The 21547-nt window shown below is 43.1% G+C and overlaps 1 protein-coding gene across 1 annotated transcript in view; it reads right to left on the bottom strand.

Moving 5' to 3' along the window:
- The window catches only part of crppa (CDP-L-ribitol pyrophosphorylase A), a 42242-nt gene that overhangs the window by 6867 nt on the left and 13828 nt on the right, over window positions 1–21547 (bottom strand). The window contains exons 6-9 of the mRNA XM_076081279.1: window positions 20674–20771; window positions 16724–16801; window positions 16433–16525; window positions 11041–11172 (exon numbers count right to left, since the gene is read on the bottom strand). Of these exons, the coding sequence (XP_075937394.1) occupies window positions 11041–11172; window positions 16433–16525; window positions 16724–16801; window positions 20674–20771 (401 nt within the window). The remainder of the gene's footprint in view (window positions 1–11040; window positions 11173–16432; window positions 16526–16723; window positions 16802–20673; window positions 20772–21547) is intronic.

Genomic DNA, 21547 nt, shown 5'->3' with positions numbered 1-21547 from the left:
TTTTCTTTCTTTTACTATCCCTGTGTTTTTGCCTGTGACATGAGGGTGCTGCAGTCCTAATAGTTGTAGCATCCACTTGAGGGCAGCATCATTACTAGCAATAAGGCCAGGCAGCATTCTCCACTCTGGGCGTCTGTAACGCTAAATCCACCGAACATGAACTGCGCGTTACCCTGACTCCTGCCCTTTTAATAGATGAAGTAATTTCTCGGAAAAAACTCTCCCGAAATGACCTGCGCGTTGAATCCCGAGCTATACAATACTGCTCAAAAACAGCCAGCGCCTTGGTCGGAGAGGGGATAGTGTTTCAGAGCTTCTGACAGCTCGTCCCCTGAGTGGGTATTGTGGTCCTGCTGCCCTCGCTCCCCTCCGTGTATCACTGAAGACAGGCAGTAGCTCGGGGCGAAACTGCAAAGAGTGAAGAGGGCAACAGGTCCAATTACTGGCCGGTCCAAAAGTCTGATTAGAACGCACATTTAACACCGCTAGGGTGCTGCAGAGACTCATTTGGTGCAATGAAGAATGGTGGCAGATTGATGGAGCAATACCACGGAGAGAAAAATACACAATTGCAAGTAAAAGTCCTGCATTTAACTCCTTCACATCCATGTCCCCTTTTTTATTTCCCCTTAAGCAGCTTTCAGGATCCGTCATTCCACTCTGACAGCATCATATTGAGTCTTGAGCTGCTTGTTCCAGCTTTTCATCGAAGGTATACGAGGAAACATTCAAACCCAAGACTCCATGTCATTGTGGCTGGAAATATTCTAGAAGTCTTATGCATGATTTTATATGCATTGTCCCCAAAATTCAGTGCGACATGTTTGGCATCATTGGAAACTTTCTCCACTAAAGAATGTAAATAAAGATTTGTGGGTTTGGATAATATTTGGCTTCACAGCATGAGTTTGTAATGATTGAGCCACAATTCAATGTGATGAATAAAGTATGAGTCAATAGTTATTAGCAGCAATATATCCTCAAATATAGCAAGTAAAAGTACTTGTAGTGAGGAAAAGTATTGCAGCTTTCCTGTTGGGGGAAAATAGACAAAGGGGATCAATAACTCCTCTGGTACTTGCGATACATTAAAGTCCACAGAGAGGAGGAAATACCTCCACACACTTAGATCCAGTCCGTTTTAAAATCTACCGTTGGAGCTTAACAACCTTCAGAGTATTCATCACCCTTACTCTGAAAGTTCAGCCATAAATATAAAAATGAGCTTGGATCCCAACCGAAAGACTGAGAGCTGAAGTTGACCGAGACGACAGAGACGTGAGCATTATTTCGTACTTCTGGGAATGTGTTTTATTGAATTTGTGCAAGGTATTTAGTCACCGGCTGAATGTCTGTACTTTAGATACCCGTGTCGTTCTGCCTCACTTCATCTGAAAGAGATCATAATGGAGGAAAATGAATACGTCTGTATCCCACCCTACTTTTGTGAGTTCCCCTCAGACTTTCCAGCCATAGAAAAAGCAAGCTTTTCATTGATAACCGCTTTTCAGACCCCATTGAGGGAACAATTGCTGCCACACAACCCTTTCACGGTACACTGGTAAAGCTCTTTCAACACGGGTTTCCAAAATATCCTGTCTAGGGGCATCCGTTGGGCAAACAGAGCAGTTTGTTAGTCACGTCCAATGTACGACTTCTCTTTCTGCTCCGCAGATGACTCAAACCCTGCTAAGAATGGGACATCGAGGGGGGTCTGCATCTCCACTGCATCCCCTCAGTGACAACTTATTTCTAAAACATGCTCTGGTGAGAGATAACTTTGTTTGAATTCAACTCGCCGAAAGACATCCCTCAAAACAGTAAGCGGAACAATGGCTCTTTAGTTGAGGAGGTATGAAAGCATGAAGGCATGGGTGGGATTTATGAACTGGGACATACCAAATCCCACATGCGGTGAGAAAGGGACCCAAAAATGCACACACCCTCCACTGATGCCTCAGTTACTTATCACACTGTATCACTTACAAGAAACCAAGGGAAGCCAAATACAGTCTCTATCCCAGGCCATCTGAGGTCAGATGCAGGTGCAGGAGTATTTCACAAAACAAGACATTTATTAAAAGCTGGGTTTTCAGCAATGCACGTCCTGGCCTAGGCCTAGTGCCCTCACTTCCATGCTTAACACAAGCACAAGATCGTAATCGCAGCAGGCCGTGAGCCAAACATACAAACATAGGTGCAACACTGTGTTTTTGTACTGCTGTCAAAATATCGGTGTACCGCAGACTAAACATTAGGGGGATAAAGCTGGCCGTGTGGCTTGACAGATGTAGTGTGAGAACCAGAAGGGTCCGCTACGAGAAACTGTGAAGGAAAATCAATTTCACATGACACTTCATGACCTGAAGATTCATTTAAGGACGTTAAATACCAGAGCAGATTTACGTTCTTGAATCCTACCTTGAAATCTGGTTATTTATAATTTTATAAACTTCCAGTTGAGTTTTGCTTTCAGTCTGATTCGGTACCGTTTACTATCCCAAAATTTCCAAAGGTTATGCATCGAGCCAACAAACAAAAGCTGAATTTATGGTTGTATGGCTTTGAGGCCACTCTGTGAGCTACACTGTAGCTGGTGTTCCCCTCCTCCTTCACCACGTGGAGCCAATCGTCGCTCATAGTGAAGTTCACATAGTGAAGTGAAACATTTACTGTGGCGAATTCGATTAAAGCAGGACGCTGCCCCATCACGCGTGATACATCCGTTAAGTGTTGCGGGGGTCGTGTCAATGGCTGAACTATAACTCAAGCACAAAATCCGGCTAAATGATTACCATGACCATGTGGACGCTTTGTGTTTGCGGTTTGTAACCTTTAAACCATGCCAATCAGACGTGGTCAATAGTGTGAGCCAAGTTCACACTACAAAACTTTCAAAGTCATCAGATATCTGTACTGTTCACACCAGACAACTTGCCGTCTTGTAATCTGGAGTCTTGTAGTCGTCTTTCCATGACTGACCGGCGACAAGGGTCTTTCATCAGGAGGAATCCCCAATGAGTGTGTCTGGTCCCCGAACCACGTTTTCTCGCGCTCCCAAGAAGACTCCTCAATAGGTCCAGATATTTAGCCTGCTAGATATCTGGAATGTGTCTGCGATGCATTAGTGAGCCTCTCAGCTTGCGTCTCTGAACAGTTCACACGGAGCGCTTGAGCGCAGATTTGCATGATGGTGAGTGTTGACTGATCAACAGCCTCAACTTTATGAAAATGAGGTCCGTCCATCGCAAAGGCAGCAGGCTCGCAAAACTCAGATCAAACTGTTAAACTAGGTGGCGCTGATCAAATATCAACCAAGACTCTGTTACTGTATTGCCTATTTTGCGCCTCAAATGTTTTCAGCTACATATTTTGGACTCCATTTTGGGTTCTGCCACATCTTTCCGTTTGTTGCAGACAAGGATTTAAAGTACAATATGTACATGCCCTCCAAGTGACTGGAGGAGCAAATACATGTACCAGCCTTAGTTAAAGTTCTACCAGCGTTTTGGGCTATCTGGTGGTGTTTTCCCTGGTCTGAATCCACTGTGTGCTATTCCGCAGCTATTTTTCACCACACCCAATCAGACAAGCATGTGTACCGAGAGGTCCCTGCAAACAAAAGCACAAGCTGAGCAGGAAGGTGAGCGCCCGCAAAAACAATCTTAGATGAGGCCTGTTGAATGAAAGCGTAATCCCTGCAGAGCCGGGCTCACCCACGACAAAAAACGAAGAGCTGGAGGAAAACTCGAACCAGGACTCCTGTGGGTGGTCAGAAAAAGCTCAAAACCAAGTGGCAAAACAAACATACACGTATGTTTTGCCTGTTCTCTGAGTGATTGAATGTTTACAAACCAATTGTGAAGAGCTGGCTCACATTAATCCTCCATAAGAACATACCGTCTCTGTTTGTAACACTAATTCTCTCTTGGAATGTCATTTCCAAATTGTCTGTAAGAGTCGAAGTCAAGTCGTATCAGCCCGAACAGTGCGCTCGCTGGTCTTCTTTAATCTAAGAAATCAAAGCTGAGTAAACACCGCTTTAGTACGTCTAATTCCTTGAGCCAAACTCCGGCGGTCAAGTTTCACACATACCGACACACATCTGGAGCGCTCTCAGCGTGGCAGATCAAGCTTGATATCCTGCACATGTTGTGGCAGTGCGAGTCTCTCCCAGGGCTCTGACCCTAACACTCTACAGATACATCACTGAGGAGGGGTGGGTGGGTGGGTGGGGGGGTCCTCGGGCTTCTGTCTGTATGGAGATGTCAGGATTCTACAGAGGGAGCCAAGTGCTCTCGTCCACATTTCCAGGGGGGGGGGGGGATCTTAGATAAAATGTAAAGACATAATTGTTAGAAAAAAGGCAAGTACTTAGGCAAACAGCAGGGGAAAAACTGTGTGACGGGGCCGGGTGGATGTTGGACACTAAGAAAGAAACACGAAATGCCACGCCATTTCTGATCTTTGCTGCTTTCTGCAATGTTTTGCTTTAACTTATCAAACAATCATTCTGTTAAGTGTTTTTTCCTCCTTTCTTTAAATTTCTCCTCAGCTGTCAATCAGACTAGACTAGCCAAAGAGGCTAATGCATGCGTTTTAGTAATCGCATTAGTAGAGATCGCCTCTTTTTTTAGACATCGGAATGACGATAAGACTCTCAGAGCACATTAAAGGTTCAAACACTAATTCATCCCAGAAAATATGACACCGGTCACTGATTCATCTGAAGACAATTGTTGGATTTACTCAGGAGAAAGGTCAGGAGTGTGCTGAGACAGCAGAGACGGCAGCCATCCGTGATCTTGACCCCGCCAGGGTGCGAATACACGGGTGTCACAGCAAGAGACTCGGCTGCTTGTGTAGGGTTTCACCTGTCTGCCATGCTGGAGCTGAACGGGATAAGCTGCGTATGTCTCCTGATAGATGTAGTGTGAGAAAGTGGACAAAGACCTCTGGAGAAATAATTTTCCCCTGGCGCTTCATTTAGAAAATTCCCCAGGAGTGCGTAATTCATTTTACGGGAATTACCTAAAAGGCCCAGATTTCGGTTATGGAACTTTGCAGTGAATCATTGTTTATGACTTTATAAAGTCACTCAAACACTCTTTTGAGCCGTAATAGCTCTATCGTAGGGAGAGAAATGTCAAGTCGGTCCAACACTTTGGTTCAAACTCAAATATCTCATCAACAATTGCATGGATTAAGATGAAACATTGTACATACATGCATGGTCCCCAAATGATGAATTCTACTGACATTGGTGATTCGCAGACTTCATCTAGCGCCACCAGCAGGACAAAGTCTTACTTTTTACAGTGAAATATCTCCAAATCCACGATATAAAGTTTGGGACAACAGTTGGTACAGACATTCATGTTTAATTACTTTTTCTTTAGCGCCACTATGAGGTTGACATCTGTGTCCCCCTCAGGATAAATTGTTTTTACTTTTCATCTTGCACCAACGGGTCAACATTTAAATGGGTCTATTCCTTTGCTTTATGACCAAATATCAGCAAAATGAATGACGTTTCCATCAGCCTCAACAGTACTCTGAGTGCTTATTAGCAAATAATATTAGCATGCTAATAACACGCTAAGCTAAGATGGTAAACATCGCCATTAATATACCTGCTTAACGTCAGCATGTTGACATCGTCATTGTGAGGTTGTTCGTATCCTGGTGCTTGTATTAGCTGAAGTACAGCCTCGCAGAGGCTGAAGCTTGAGACTCTTAAAGGCGTTTCACACCGAGCACAGACTTTGGTTTGAAAAATTCACCTGCAAATTTACAAAAAGCTGATTTGTGGATTCTTATGAATGCTTTTACACCTCTGGGGAATATTCGTGGAGGGGAAAAAATAGTCGGACGGACCTCGATTTCAGCGGATTTTCCGCCCATGAAATGTTTCATGTGATGTAACACCTCCGGGTTTAGCTCCAGGTAGCATTCTGCCAAAATGGCGGAACATCTCATCAATTTGTTTACACACCAAATATTGTGTGAGAAACACAGCATCGACGAACTCAACATCCAAATAAAGGACAATATGAGTTAGCCCCGCGGCTGGGATACGATGAAAATGGTAATGTAGCTGATATGCTAACGTATGTTTGTTACAGGACAGAACTAGCCCCAACAGCTAGCGGTAGCATCAAATTAGCCCTTTAGTTAATATTTTGTGTAGCCTCTGATTCCTTTCATGCAATGTTGTGCCTCCCCATTATGATCTTTTATTCAGCAGAGGACAACTGGCAGATTTAGCCTAAGAAAAGTCTGGAGTGTGCTGAAGCCACAGGGACGACAGACTTCCCTGATCTCCCTTGACCCCGGCAAGGGTGCAACTCCACGAGTGTCACCGCAAGAGCTTCACGGGGTCGTGTTTGGTTTCACCTGTCTGCCTTTCAGACCCAGATCTGAACAGGTAGAGGAGAATAGACCTATAGAGTCCTCTCCTTTTCTTCCTCCCCCCCTTCCTCCCTCCTCTCCTTTCTCTCCCTCTCTTTTCTTCCCTGGCCGACTAATCTCTTCTCAGGTTTAGGATTCCCGGTCCGGGCTCTTTGAGGAGGAGGAAATATGGGGTTGGGTAAACATCAGGGCTCTCACTGCAGGGATTACAACACCCATATATCACTGTGACAAGTCCCTTTTCAGCGGATGACAAGTCGCCGGGACCCTGTGCGAGGAGGGATCCGATGACACTTCCTATCGCCACGGCAGACACTGATAGCGTATACCGTCACCGTTTTCACAACATCGAGTCAGTTTATGAGGATCCGGTGTCTGCGTATCCTCAGCCACCGTCTTTAGGTTTGATGTTTTCACACATTATTGCACCTGATGTTTGGCTCGTGGGCATCTTCGCAGAGGCAACAACACAAACGGAAAGAGGCTCTATAGAAGTGCTTTGATCACACGTCCTTTTTTTCCAGAGAGGCCGCTGTTTATTGTCCGTGACTCCATTTCCCTCTCTTCTCTCCACAAAGCGAAGCGGCACGCACGGCGACGCGCTGCTGGATGCACTCTGCCCCAGCGGTTCAGTGTTACTTTGAATAACGTGAAACCACAGTCAGGCCTCGTTTCAGGGAATCCACTTTTTTATCCAAAAAGACACCACTAAAGGTCAATGAGGTGGATCGTTTTCCCAACCTCTCTGCGACGAACGCTGTTCCATGCGCTCATGCATTCACACTGTCAGAGGTTAAAATTAGATTGGCCAAATGGCCGTACTTTTCCGAAGAGGTGGGCGCGTCCAGTAATTCCTCAGAGTGATGCATAACGAGAGGCAAGGGGAACATGAATGTTCTAAACGGGTGTTCTTCTCACTGGTGTCCAGTTGACAGCAAGCAGTCGTGTCAGAGCAGAGAATGAAATCATTTAGGGAGGAACGAAAGGGACTCGGAGTTTATGGCTGAACATCTTTAACAAGGTTTTGTATAAAAAAGAAAAAGGAAAACATACAAAGTATTTATGTCATACCTTGTTATACTGTCAGTTTCTGGTGAACCTGCACGATTTCGCCAGAACCCAACCAGTGGCACCGATGACAAGCGTTAAGAAATAGCCAATATTCTCAATGATGGTCTTGTTTACTCATGTAGTTCATATCGAGGCATCACGATTAAATCAAGACTGTTTCATAACCAGTTAAAAGTTCCTCGTAGCAGCTTTAAAAGGACGGCCAACAACGCTCGTCTAGTTGCATTAAAAATCAAATCACCTTTAGACTGTTGCCTGAAAACATAAACACGGAGACACAAGAACAGCTATTGCTTTGGGACGTGGACTCATTTTTTAATTCGGAAAATGTTTTGCTGGATTCTAAATATTTCCAGTGACATGCAGCTCTGGTTATAATATTAAAATATGATATACTGGCAGCAGCATGTCTTGGTAACTTTGCAGTTAAATCCAGAAAAGTAAACATTCATTCATTCATAAGACATAACGCCTCAAACAGGCCGGCTTAAAACGGAGCACATTTCTCATTACATTTACCCAGTTCAGTGTTCATACAATGGCCGCCTGATGATTCACAACTAACTTGTTCTTTCAGTGAAGTGTGAATGAAGTATTATGAAGCATTGTGAGTAGTGATTATATTATGTAAGACACTCACTGGGATTCAAACCTGATCTCAGAAAGTGTAATTCAATTGAAACATGATCCCTTTGATGTATATAAACACTCAAGATTATTGCCTTTACACACCAGGGGGTGGTTTCGAAGTGTTGTTTTCGACATGCACACTTTCACACAGAAGACGAATATTATGAGACGAAAAAGTGGCAAAATGATGCATCGCAAATAAAGACATTAACCAATCACGTTGTGCAGAACTGGTTAAATTGCGCCTGAGATGCTCTGCAGTCTGAATCAAGACGGCAAACTTTATTACTCTTTTCAACCTTGACAAAGGCACCGCAGACCACAGCCACTCTTTCCGTTATTACCTTTCACAATAAAAGCCCTAGACATATAATATTCACAGGCGAGTATTTAAAATTGTCGTTCATTCGTCACGCCCCCGGTGTGTGAAGGCCTTACCGTGTTGTTGCTCCTGCACTGCTTTGTGTACAATGGCACAGCAAAAAATAAATAAAAAATGTTGAGTCAACTTTGGGTCTTTTAGGGGAAAAGCCCTAATTTGGTGGATGATACATGATAAGGATAATGATGTGGAGAGAGTCACAGATTGACTTTGGGTTTTTGTCATTTCATTCTCAGTAGTGCTGAAGCTGGTACACATACACACAAGTGCACAAAGCCACACACACACAGATAAAGGGGGAAAATAAAACTTATTTTAAACTACAGTATTGAAGTAACATCTTAATTGAGTTTATTGATACCGAGTGAACTGTCAAATGTCACAGGAAGAACACATGTTGAAAACAGCAACATAACCAAATGTTTTTTCCTCTTTATAAAGACTTCCAAACAGCAAAACATGACCTTTCCTTGTAGGGAACAGAATATGTGTTTTGTCGTGGGGAAAACACACGACATGCCTTCATGTGCCCAATCTGAACGTAACCTCATCCCACTGGATGTTGAACATTTTGAATTTAATTATAAATATCTGCCTCAGTTACATTGCTGCTCATATAATCACAGCGCCATCTCATCAGATGTTTACGGTTTACATAGGGCTGGTTTAACTAAAACAACAAACACTGTGGACAAAAACTAAAAAGCATCTTTCACCAATCAGACTGATTGCATGAAAATGTTTGCTTTGTGTGCATTATTGCCTGCCGTCAGATCTTTTTTTAATCAAAGCCAAAGAAATAAAACAAACTTTGTGAGGCAATATTCATATATAGTGTACGGCTGACAGAGGAAGTGTTGGCAGGCATCCCCGCAAGTATGAATAAGGCCATCTGGGAAGAATTATCCTCATTATAACAAATAACGAACAGTGATTTATACAAGCCTGTATTCTACTGCTCCACTATCTCATAACGATAAGCATTTTATCATGGTGAACACACGCATTATCTCCGTCCACTCCCTTCCCCTTTTCTCCGTCCAAGCAGGATGACTAATTAACAGCATTAGTTCCATAATTCAGAGGAAAACCATGATGTCCAACATCCGATAGCTGAATCAAACCCACATGTGGGCCAGCAGCGCCGTGCCTCGCTATCGAGAATACAAAACATCTCATTTTAATAAGGCGACGCTGTGATATCGAGTTTAAAACGCATGATGCAGATTCACTGACCAGAGCTTCCTTCAGCTCACCGTTCTCTTCTGCAGCAGAGAGTAAAGCCGGCATCGCCTCGCCTGAGGCACACGGGCTGATATAGTTGATTTGTGAAGTGACGCAGCTGCCAAGAAACCTCATTTATCACACTGCTGCAGTCAGACGTGAACATAAATCATGATGGATGTCACATTGAAGGCCAACAACACAATGAATATTCAGCATCCGTCTTCGGGTTCGCCCCGCACGTCTGGCCCAAATGTTGTGATTTGACTTGACGGCTGTGGTAGCAAGAATCCCGACACCTCTCACTGCACTGGATGAATAATTACATTTTATATAATCCTATAATTACTGAGCAGTCAGTTGTGGATTTCAGGTCAACCGCATCCACCCCGATGACTCCGGCGCACACTTGGTCCCTCAGCAGCAGATTCCCATGACACACAGCGTAACTGAGGAGGTTCGCCCATAGAGTGCATATAAGAAGTGGACGTTTTCAAGCCTCGAGTTCGGTCGTCATCTTGGATTACAGTCGTCGCCATGTTGTCACCAAAGAACGGAAGTGACATATTTAGAATGCGGAGGAGTGACGTAGAGAGGCCGTGTACGTCTCTGGTAGAGGCAGCGACCTGTCAATCACAGTAAGCCCCGCCCTAAAACATACCCTGCTTTATGGTCTAAATGGATCATAATTTACTAAATGAACATCATGCTGTATTGAAGAAGACTTGAAACTAGAGATTGAGACCATGAACTCATGTTTACAATGTTTACTGAGGTAATAAATCAAGAGAGAAGTAGAGTCATTTTCTCATAGACTTCTATACAACCAGAGGAGTCGCCCCCTGCTGGTCAGTAGAGAGAATGCACGTTTTTAGACACTTCCGCATCGGCTTCTATCGGGAGAACCGGAGGTTGCCGCCTGGGTTCGACCTACAATACACATGCGGTGGGTTGAGCTGCTTTAGACCTAAAGTGCCTCTGCATCCTTTTCAACCCTCTGGCGTTCAGTTGGAACAATACTACACAACACGAACGGCGGAAGGTGAAAAGTTGATATCCCGCCCTCTTAATCACACTTGCGGGGACACTTTTATTCCCGCTCCTTCATCTAAAAAATTTAAAAAAGACACACCCGTCCAAACACGCTCACACATGTGTGATAAAAGACAACCTCGCCTGAAGCATAAAAGCATAACAAGTCATTGGAACGAGACACTTGAAAGACATTAACCATTCTGTTTTGTTTGGCCTCTCGCAGCACAGCGACTCCCGTCAACATCAGGAAGAAGGAAAAGAAAGACGAGGAACGACAAAGAGCTTACCTTTGACTGATGAAGCTGGATGCCGTAGAGGAGAATATTTCGGAGCTTAGCTGCTGAGGCCAGATCCATGATAGCCGCTGGCTCTGCCGCTGTCCCGCTGACGGACAGCTCATCTGAATCACTCAAATGCACCTATAAAAACAAAAGTCACGGCGCCCAAATCAAACGCTTGCCAATAGAGAGGATCTCTTACAAGAGCAACAATTATACCCCCTTTTTTTTGGAGCAATTACAGCTTATTGTCCACGCAGTCGTTTAAACATGTTGCAACTCAACAGGCCTGTTTATCTAAGGTTGCGTTCGGAGAAGCTCTGCTGTGCTGAGAGTAAACAGAGGTTGGTTGATGCACAGTCCTGTCTGAGGATATAATGATTCTCTAATTCAGCCGTAAATCTGTAGGGCCTCTGTGGTTTATTTTCCTTAATTAGGGCAGCATGACCCAGACACATAGGTTCACATTACCGTGTCATCCCTTATCCAAAACGTAGCCGATTTCCATAACCGCCCCGCTGTCAGAAACTTAACTCAAGATTTATTCACTGCAATTATTTTGTCATATATCCGTAAAAAACTGCAGCATTGAGATGCGATAGTCTGGAGAATCGTTTAAAATGTGTCTGAACGTGCAATTATTACACTTATACTTCAACAGGTGATGTTCAGTTTGAAGAGTGATTATTCAGCACATTAGAAGGTGTTGAACCTCGAGGCTACGAGTCGTCTGAAACGCTGACAGTGATACTTTTACCCACAATATGAATAACTCTGTTCCAAAACAAACTGACACATGTACATCATGTACAGCATAAATTAATACATCAAACATGTTTTTTGTTGTGGTGGTCTTCTTAAAGTGGCAATAGCACAGACTGTATTTAAGAAGTGGACGTAGTCCGGACAATGCCGTGGTAGGGACCTGTCAATCACAGTAGCCCCGCCCTAAAGCATACCCTTATGGTCTGTTTGACTCTAAATGGACCATAATTTACTAAATGAACATCATGCTGTATTGAAGAAGACTTGAAACTACAGATTGAGACCATAACCTCATGTTTACAATGTTTACTGAGGTAATAAATCAAGAGAGAAGTAGAGCCATTTTCTCATAGACTTCTATACAACCAGAGGAGTCGCCCCCTGGTGGACATTAGAGAGAATGCAAGTTTAAGGCACTTCAGCATCGGCTTCACTTTTCAGAACTACAATTTTTCTGCTTCAACTTATCATTATGAAGTAAGACAAGAAAATACATTTAAGATATTTATACAGCGACTACTAGAGAGTATAACAATAGAAAATGTCACTGGTGATCTAAAATAGGAGCAGTCAATGTCAGATTTTTGTGGAGTGAGTTCCTCATAATGAGAGCATGATGGCTTATTAGCCTCACAGGACATCCACCATAGAAGAAGAGAAATAACAAACTTTCCACCATCAGTAGCCTCAAAAGACCAGAATGAAATGCTTCCACAAGACGTGTTCTGTTATTAGAGCTGGCTTTTGCTAGCAGGCGATGCCCACAAAACTTAAAAAACATACACTAACTTAAGTCAAAGAAGGCCACACAGGTCAGTGGGAACTTGCACGACACGGTGTCCCAATAGAAGAAAACAATAAACAGGGTGGAGTTCACTATTGCACTTTTACAATGAGCATTTATCAATGAAAAGAAAGGGCGACAGTGTTCAAACCATCATTCATTTAGTTTCTTTTGGGAATAAAGTTTGTTCGTAACCCGTCAAACTTATGGTTTCACCCTTAAAATAAATGCTAACGCAGTGTAAAACACAAGAATTGTTGCTCTGTGGTTAAGCCGTCATCCAGAAATAAGTTTGAGGTGTCCCGACATGTTATTTTAACCGCCAATTACTAAGAAAAAAAGTGTCTGCTACATAATAGAAAAAACTCCTGGAACAGACATCAATCACAGATTTATGACACCTAACAACACGAGACATAAGGTGCTAATGTCAACAACATGGGTCTCTGTTTAAATCCAATGCTCAAGGCCATCGCACCTCATTTCCATCAACCAGTCTGCTTCTCTGCCCTCCAGGCTACCTACTACACTTCAAACTCAATTACGCCTCCACTGATCGCTTCCATGTGATCAAAGCTGCGATAAATAACGCGGTACGTGAGCAATCTTAAAACAGCCGCCTGCAAAAACAAAAGGCAAGAAGAACACGTTGGTGCCGAACTAAGCCCAATCACTTACAACCGTGAAACTCGGGGGCTGCTTCTCGTTTCTCGTAGTCACAACTTCCCAGACAGTTCACACACATTCTAACGTGACCATGAAATCAGGTTATACAGGGAGGGAAACGTAGCGTCCGTGTGATCTATATGGCAATGGGTGGTTTTCCTTTAAATGCTCTTTGTCTTAAACTTTACAGACAGAGTAGCTTTTTCAGGAGTCCCGCTATAAACCATCATCTCCGTCTTGTTTCTCACTGGACTGAAAAATGTTTCCACCAAATAAAAATACAAAAAACACATGTGATGTCGTTTGCTGTTTATTTTCTTTCTTCTGTGTCTTATTTGTGGTCTCCAAACAGATCATGGCCTTGTCCAGCAGCTGCATCATGACACATAACCAAACCATGATCGCTGACCAGAATGCAATTATAACCAGATCAATATATTCATGGCTCTGATTATAACTGGTGGGCCTGTCAACATAAGGTAAATAAAGGACTTAACCGTATGCTACAAAGCCTGCAGTGATACTAGTCATCTAGCCAAGTATGTGTACGAGTATGCTAGCTATATTATTAGCTAGCATACTCACAAATCATGACAGCGATTAAGCTGGAGAGGCTGTAAAGTTTCACTCACCAACACTGCAGCTCTGTCTGTTTCTTTTACACCTTCACAAGGATTATTTCTTACGAACGATAACGGTTTTATCTCCAAATAGGACATGTCAACAGAGATATTGCTGGCTAACGTTAGCTAAACAAACTGCAAAATGCTAACTTAATTCATCGCAACACTGGTATAAAAGGTCCAGATTTATGACATTAGAAAGATTTGCCAATTGGCGCCACCTCTTGACAATGATAGAAAGAGCTGGATTACATCAGTCCCACTGAATATTATTAATTATCATTCACAGTTTAATGGTTGGTTGTCCAGGAGGGCTAACGTTAGCCAACTCATTATTAGCTAACGATAATGTGTCCTGTTATTGGCAGGTTACATTTTATCTGCCTCTGTAAATTACTTTATACCTGTACACAATTAGTCACAATGACGTGATGACCCTTTCTTCTTTTTTATATATATATTCCTTATTGCCGTGTACATCAATGACATCAGCCTACAGGGAGTCAACATGGACCCAATTCTGTTGAAACGGTCTGTAGAACAGAAACATGTTGAAAGTGGGAGCTGTGGGAACTCTGACATGCTTTTTTAGGGAGTCGATCCCACTAAAACCCAGCTTCAGTCTGTGTGATTACATGTGTGTGTGTGTGTTTTTGTGTGTGTGTGTGTGTTCCAATCTTTATTGAAAACTTGATACAACAAATAAGAAAATGAAGTAATGCTGCGTGACATTTGCAGTGATTGAGACTTGTTTGTGGTAGAAGTTGGCCCTCTGTAGGTTTATTTTTTTCATTGTTTTGATACCTGCTCTCCGTGTTAGTTGAAGAGGACAATTTTCTAAATTAAAAGAGAGGGTTTTGAGGCCTTTTTACAAATATTGAAATGTTTCTTGGATCAGATTTGATCAGTTTGTTTTAGGGTTTTGTCCCTGGGAGCTCTTAGGTCAGTGTTACTCTGTTAGAGGGGGATGTCGGCGAATGGTAAGCGAGGCCGAGCGGCGCTCTCCTTCGAGGTGTACGATTTTCAAACAGCTACGTAGCTCATCAGGACACATGAGGCGGACGACAGGTGACGATTTTACAACCGTAAAAAAAAAAGACAAAGATTGACCGTGTAGAAACTCAATCCGTCCTCCGCCAGATGTCTGTATTCAAGAACGCTCAAAAGAAAAGTTCATTCAAAGTGTGGGAAACGACAGTAAGACGTGTTCCACTTCCAGTACACACAGACACAGTTGCTCTTTATACACTTACTGAAGGTCTGGAAACCCGATGCAGGCTGTTCCACCACTGCCGACGTTAATAACAACTTATACTTATAATTTATGGAATAATGATCTCTCATAACTTGTAGAAATAATAAAGGTGTAAGAAGTTATTCTTCCTTAAATAGAAACAGAGCTATTATCTCGCAGCTGTTTAGTAAATATTGTGGAATAATCTAAAATGAAAAAAAACATTTACATATTCTATTATTATTTACATGTTTAAAGGAATATAAACTATAAATATACAATATTACAATAAAAAAACAAGAAAATAAAATAAATAATCTTAATAAATAAGACCTTCACAGAATTTTTTAAGTACAAGAGACCAACTGAGCCTCCTCCGGTGCTAAGAAATGAAGTCAATGGGGAAGTGCCAAAAGCTGCAGTTAATTATTTTATTATTTTAGGCCTAATTGAGTGCGCGGTTGCTTTGAGTGACAGACTGCCAGCTCTCTTCTCTGCTGCGTCACCCGGGTCCCCTTATCTCCACATACGATCCACCTCTTTGCACATTTTTGGAGACTGTCTTCACTGCCAAGTTTCCTTTTCAAGTGAAGAATGAAAGTATTAAGTAAGTAAGATTTACATCGATGCTTTTGGTCTGGTGTCATTTCGTGTAGCTAGCGTACAAAACACAAATCAAGGCAGTGGTTTAATCGACTAATGCTGTGCGACATTTGCACTTATTACATTTTTCTGGTTAAAACACACATTACAGACTCACAGAGAGAAGACTTTCTAGGTTCTGTTTGCCTCATTACCAAGTTTTATCTGGGCAGCGGTCCAAATTTAAGAAGTTGAGATCGGCTTTTACGCATTCAAGTCTTCTCCCTGTAACTTTGCATGCCAGAGTTGCTGTGCTGATAGTTCCTGTAACTCATCATCTATGCATTTATTCTTCTTCACTGGTTTACAAATCTGTCCTTCAGACAACAAGGAGTGCAGTCCAGAGAGTGTAGGATACATGTGGACTCTCAGGTGGCTTTGGTGGCAGCAACGGTCCGTCAGTCAGTACGTCACTTTGGTCCAGACTGAAATAATTCAACTACTGGATGAATTGCCATGAAATGTATGGCCTTCTACTGACTTTGGTGAAGCCTTGACCTTTCATCTAGAGCCACCATGAGGTTCATTTTTGTGGTTTTGAGTGAAACCAACAACATTTTAGATGAATTGCCATGAAATTTGGTACAAGTATTCATGTCTCAGCCTCGCAGAGCCTCCAGAAAAGTCTGCGAGTCTGAGAAGTCTTTGCTGCATAATCGTGGCTGCAGTATTCGGGTATGAACTCACCCAAATTACGACCAGCGGGTGGAGAAGAGCCCGATTCGCTGCCTCCAAATCCGTCAGCATCGCTTCCACGTCAGACAGGAAAGAACGATTGACCTGGAGGCCGAGGAAATCAAAAACTAGATAAGAACTTTTGGAGCAAAAATGATATTTTTCTCCACGATGACCAACAAGATAAAAACGTACGCTAGAAGCTTTTAGAGAGTCTCGACCCTCCTTTAGTCAGAACAGATGAATATATACGCCGACATGTTTTCATTTCTAAGAAAAGCGGAGCTTAAAATGGGAACTTACAGAAAGCTGGATGAAGTTCCACTCCTTTAACAGACACCTGGCGTTTTCTCCCATCAGATCTGGGATGACATCCAGCTCCTGTGAGACGGAGGTAGCCTGATGTTAAATATGCAGTTGACATTCTGCTTGTTGCAAAATCCTGAGTGATAACACATAAAGCAAGAGCTGCAGCGCCGCTGTCCTAATACTTCTGATGACGAGTGACAGTTTGACTTCAGCGCACAAAAGGTCAAGAGGCTTCTGCTTTTTCTTTCAGCCACTTCTTCAATCATTTAGTGTGAGAGCACACCCACCTGCTTTCCTGCCATGACAGATTTTATGATTATAAACCGACATAAATCCAAACACATTTAAGGAGTACGCAACCGAGTGGCCAACTTCCATCAACTGTAATCAGAAGCTTATTAGAACAAAATGGAGGAGATTACGCAAAATAAACTGTTTCTGGGCTCCTTCATACTTCTGAACTAGCAGGAAAATCATGTCGCATGCAAAAAGCCGGGGACAGCGATCAGACACGAGCCAACTCAAATTCCATTACGCTGCAAATTGAGTCAAAGGCCGACTCGTGGCCAAGAATCGTAAAAGCTTTTTTTGCACAAAGAAGCAGCACATTTCGGTCCTGATCTTTCCAGTCGTCTTCGACCGTGGCGCACGAGAGACATGAGGCAACCGGATAGGACGCCGTGTCCACCGCGTCTGTTTAACATTCATCTTTGTTGTTGTGCCTCTAATTACAGCCCGGTCTTACAATTTCACACACGCAGGAAATAAACATCCAGGCTGAGTTTGGCATGGAGATACAGTTGTTGTACCCGTTAAAATAACAGGAAAGCCATAGGAAATTTGAAATGGTGATGGGAAACATATGTCGGAGGGTTAATTGGTCCTGAAAGATACCTGCCCATGGGTTCGGGAGGCGGGGGTCATTTCACTTAGAAAAGTAGATTTGCAGGGTTTAAAAAAAAGTTTGATATGACCTAAACCAGGTTGGGCATGAAATCCCAGAATAGGAATGTTTATTTAAATTTCGGCATGGTCTGGAGAGCCAAGAAGCCACGGACGCTCAGCGACCAAACCACTCGGAGTACGCAAGAAAAACAAAGAGCTCAGCGCAGCAGTGAGCTACCCTTGGAAATTAATTTCAAACTAGTGTCTAATTTAAAACAATGTGGTGTTTAAACACTAAAATATCTCATTAAAATATACTTAAAGTTGTTGTATTTGGGTATTTTGGCTGCTTTTGGCAGTGGAATTGAGCTGTAGCAAAATAAACTGACATATTATCACCTTATAAAGTTGTTTTGGCAAACGTGTTGGAAACAGTGGCTTATCTACACATCCAGTAATAACACGGCAACAATAGCATTTAGTTTAGAGTCGTGTTCCCGGCCAGCAGAGAAACGAAAGTCCAATATTCACACATGGCAAAAGTCATGGTGGCATTAGAGGAAAAAGTCAAGGGATCAGTAAAATTGGGAGACTTCATCTTCTGGGGACCATGAATGTCTGCAGAAAATCTCATATCAATGCATCCAAAAGTTGTTGAGATATTTCAGTCTCAACCAAGGAAGAAGGAAGAGACCGAAGCACAGACGAGCATCTTTAGAGCTACGCTGCTGGAGAATCATGGGTCAGATTCAAACCTATGTGGAAATGAAAACGCTTTATTTACTTAATTTAATATTCAAGCCTGAGGTGGCATCATGATGGAAACTAACAGCAGCTACAGACACAGTTGATGGCGATGGAAATGTAATGACAGTGTATGTACCACATTTAAAGATCATGTCTATACTCGATTAGACTTTTGTTAATTGCTAGCTTTAACTTTGAACCCGTTACTATCAGTGGCTGACGGACAAAGAAAGCTCTCTTCCTGATGTGGCGTCTTCTCAACAGCTTCCTCTACGTCTCAAAGACTTAGGTTGTAAAATCATACTTTGGTTGCTTTTTGTGAGTTTATTTAAATGTAGGCGATTGTGATATCGTCTCGTAACGATCACAGGCCCCTGATTCCATAAAAATCGTATCGTGACTTCCAGCAAATATTGTATTGTTGTCAGAGGAAGACATATGAAAGTAATTCTCCGTCTTCCGCTTCTTCCACTCTCCTTTCATCTCCCCCTCTATTCTTCCTCCCTCCCAAACTCCCCGAAAAAGGATGTATCTGATTCCGATAACACACGCACCGGAAAAAACACACATCCCCAGCAGCCACCTGAGCGCAGACGGGAATGGCTCCAATCAGCCGATCCAAAGAGAGGCCGACACCGACTCCAATCCGTCTCTGGGGGCCCCGGTCCACCACCGGACAGCACAGATCCGCACGACTTGGAGCCAGATCAAAGGAGGATGGACTGTTGGGATCAAGCTGGAACATGGAAACGTGTAATGCGGCGTGCACTGCCTCCACCCTGCCACTGTCAACACCAACACACGGGGAATTTATATCTACATCAGCATGATCCGGGGAACACGTTTCTGTACATGAAGCCATGTGTGGACGATTTGTCTGCTCTGGAGATGAGTAATATGTGACGGGAACAAAGAGGGGCAGACACGATATCATAAACACCTGTACGATATGATCCAATGCAAAAGATATGTAACATTTTGTGAAGCTTGTATTTTATTTGTTTTCAGAATTAAATCACAGGTTCTGTAGCCATGAAATAAACTAGAATTATCACCTTACAGTTGTATTCCAGTTGTGCAATCACGTCATCGTCATTTTATCATATTAGATATTTGTCTTTACATTAGGTCTAAAATAAATATGACTTGTTTATATATATATATATATATATATACATATGTATATTATTTTCAGCTAAGATAAACTACTCAAATAACAGAAAGGAGTACACATTAAGAGAAAGGAACATCATCTTTCAAACAGAGCCATCTGAGAGCGGTGCAAGTAAACGATCCCATCTGGGAACAGAGTTTCCCTTTCAGCTTCCGGCTGAGCGATTACATCGACGCGCCTCTAAAGAGAGGAAAGAACTGTGGAAAGCATTCTTAATATTAGATCTGAATGAGGTCTTCCCTACAACGTGGCACCTTCATACAGCCGAACACCTTTACTGCAGGGTTCATCCGTTTGTCTCAAAGCTGATGTTACAGCTCATACATCGACCATCGTAGCTCGTCAGTAGCGGAGGATCCTCACCGTCTTGTTCTAAACACAGCTTTGAATTATTTCTGAAGAACCCGTCCTGTACACAACATCTACCGCATGTCTGTCCGTCGTGGGAGAGCGATCCGACGAAAAGTTGCTTGAGTTGAGTGGTTACGTGGCTTGCTCGAGGGAAACCCAACAGTTGTTGAGGTAAGAACATTTTACATGTGGTCCTTCTATGTGGTCTGTGCCGTCTGACTGAATATCTCAGACTGTCACTCGTACCGTTTTGCATATGGATGCTGTTTTCCATCCGTCTATTAGGAACCATTTTACAAACTTAACGGAGGATGTTTGCAACATGGGGACTTTGATGTGCCCAAAGAAAATTAGATTAAAAGTGAAAAGGGAGGGATGTGAACCGTGGTGGGAAGTGGGATCCTGTCAAGACTGAGCAGAGGTGGAGGGAGGATGAGGAGGAGGCAAGAACTCATCACTAAACACTCAATTAATCAGGCAAACTCCCACGGCACAGAAAATATGACTGCCATCTGCTCTCCTGCATGCAGGGGAGTGAGAGGTGGAGGTCGGGGGATGGAGGGTGAAAACGAGGAGGAGGAGGAGGAGGGAAAGTTGCAGAGCGTGGATGCCACAGACAGGCTCCATTAGAGGGTCTGACCGCAGATGGGCCACCCACACGGAGCTCACGTTGAGTTTGTTGGGGGATCGGAGGTACAGGGACGGTGAGATAGAGGAAAAATAAAAGTGGCAAACTCACGCCGTCATCGATATGCACTTTCAATATCCGAGAGTGACACACTCTTACCGTGCCGAGAGCTCCGACAGCCTTCTGGAGGGCATCAGCCAGCGTGGCAGCGCGTGCAGATCCACCTGTGATAACACAGGCCGACCGCGATAGAGCGTCTGCAAGACAAACACGTGTGACTGAGAAAATTCCTTTATCGACATGTCAGAGCGTTCATGTGCATGAACGCAAACTAAGTTTGGTTTCCTTCAGTAAAGTCCTTCAGATAAGCTTTACACAAATAATGAACCGTAAACATCAAGACCAGGCTAGAAAAACAGACACTGGAAAAAAGGTTTGTGGGGGAACAATTATTTCACGAGTAAAGGTGAATATTCTGATGGGGAAGAGTTGTTTGTGTTCTGTTCTGCGCTTCAAATCATTAAAGAATCTGCTGCTTCTTACCAACCGGTGTCTTTCAGTAGCTTCTCATATTTAACATATATAATAAATATCAAAACATATGATGAGAGTGATGGTGCACAGCATTGATCTGCTTTAAGTCACTTCTCCTATACGTGTTTGGGTTGATTATTCACAGCCATAGAGTGCTGCAGGGATGAGGTATTTCTGTAGGCCAACCCAGAAGATAGCATCACTCTGGTTCCCTCGTCAAAAAGCCAACGGTCAGATTTTCACATTGGATTTTTGGATTATTGCAGAAAATAAGCAAATGTGGCAAACACAAGGTTATGATGATCACACGTTCTGTTCAGCTGGATAATCTTCACAAATGAACACCACTAATGTTCGGCTATAAACGAACTACACCACGGTCTCATGGCTTTACGTCACCCCCATTGAGCTAAAGGCGGACTGGTGTTCAGCTTGATGGCGTCTCATTTAGCCGCTTGTTAACAACCGCCTTCGCTGAGACACGTAAAAAGCTTCAAAA

This window comes from Anarhichas minor, unplaced genomic scaffold (assembly GCF_050575085.1).
Source record: "Anarhichas minor isolate MPS153535 unplaced genomic scaffold, ASM5057508v1 ptg000079l, whole genome shotgun sequence".
Lineage (NCBI taxonomy): Eukaryota > Metazoa > Chordata > Actinopteri > Perciformes > Anarhichadidae > Anarhichas > Anarhichas minor.
Note: the sequence above shows the minus strand (reverse complement) of the source record. Positions and strands in the feature narration are given on the sequence as shown.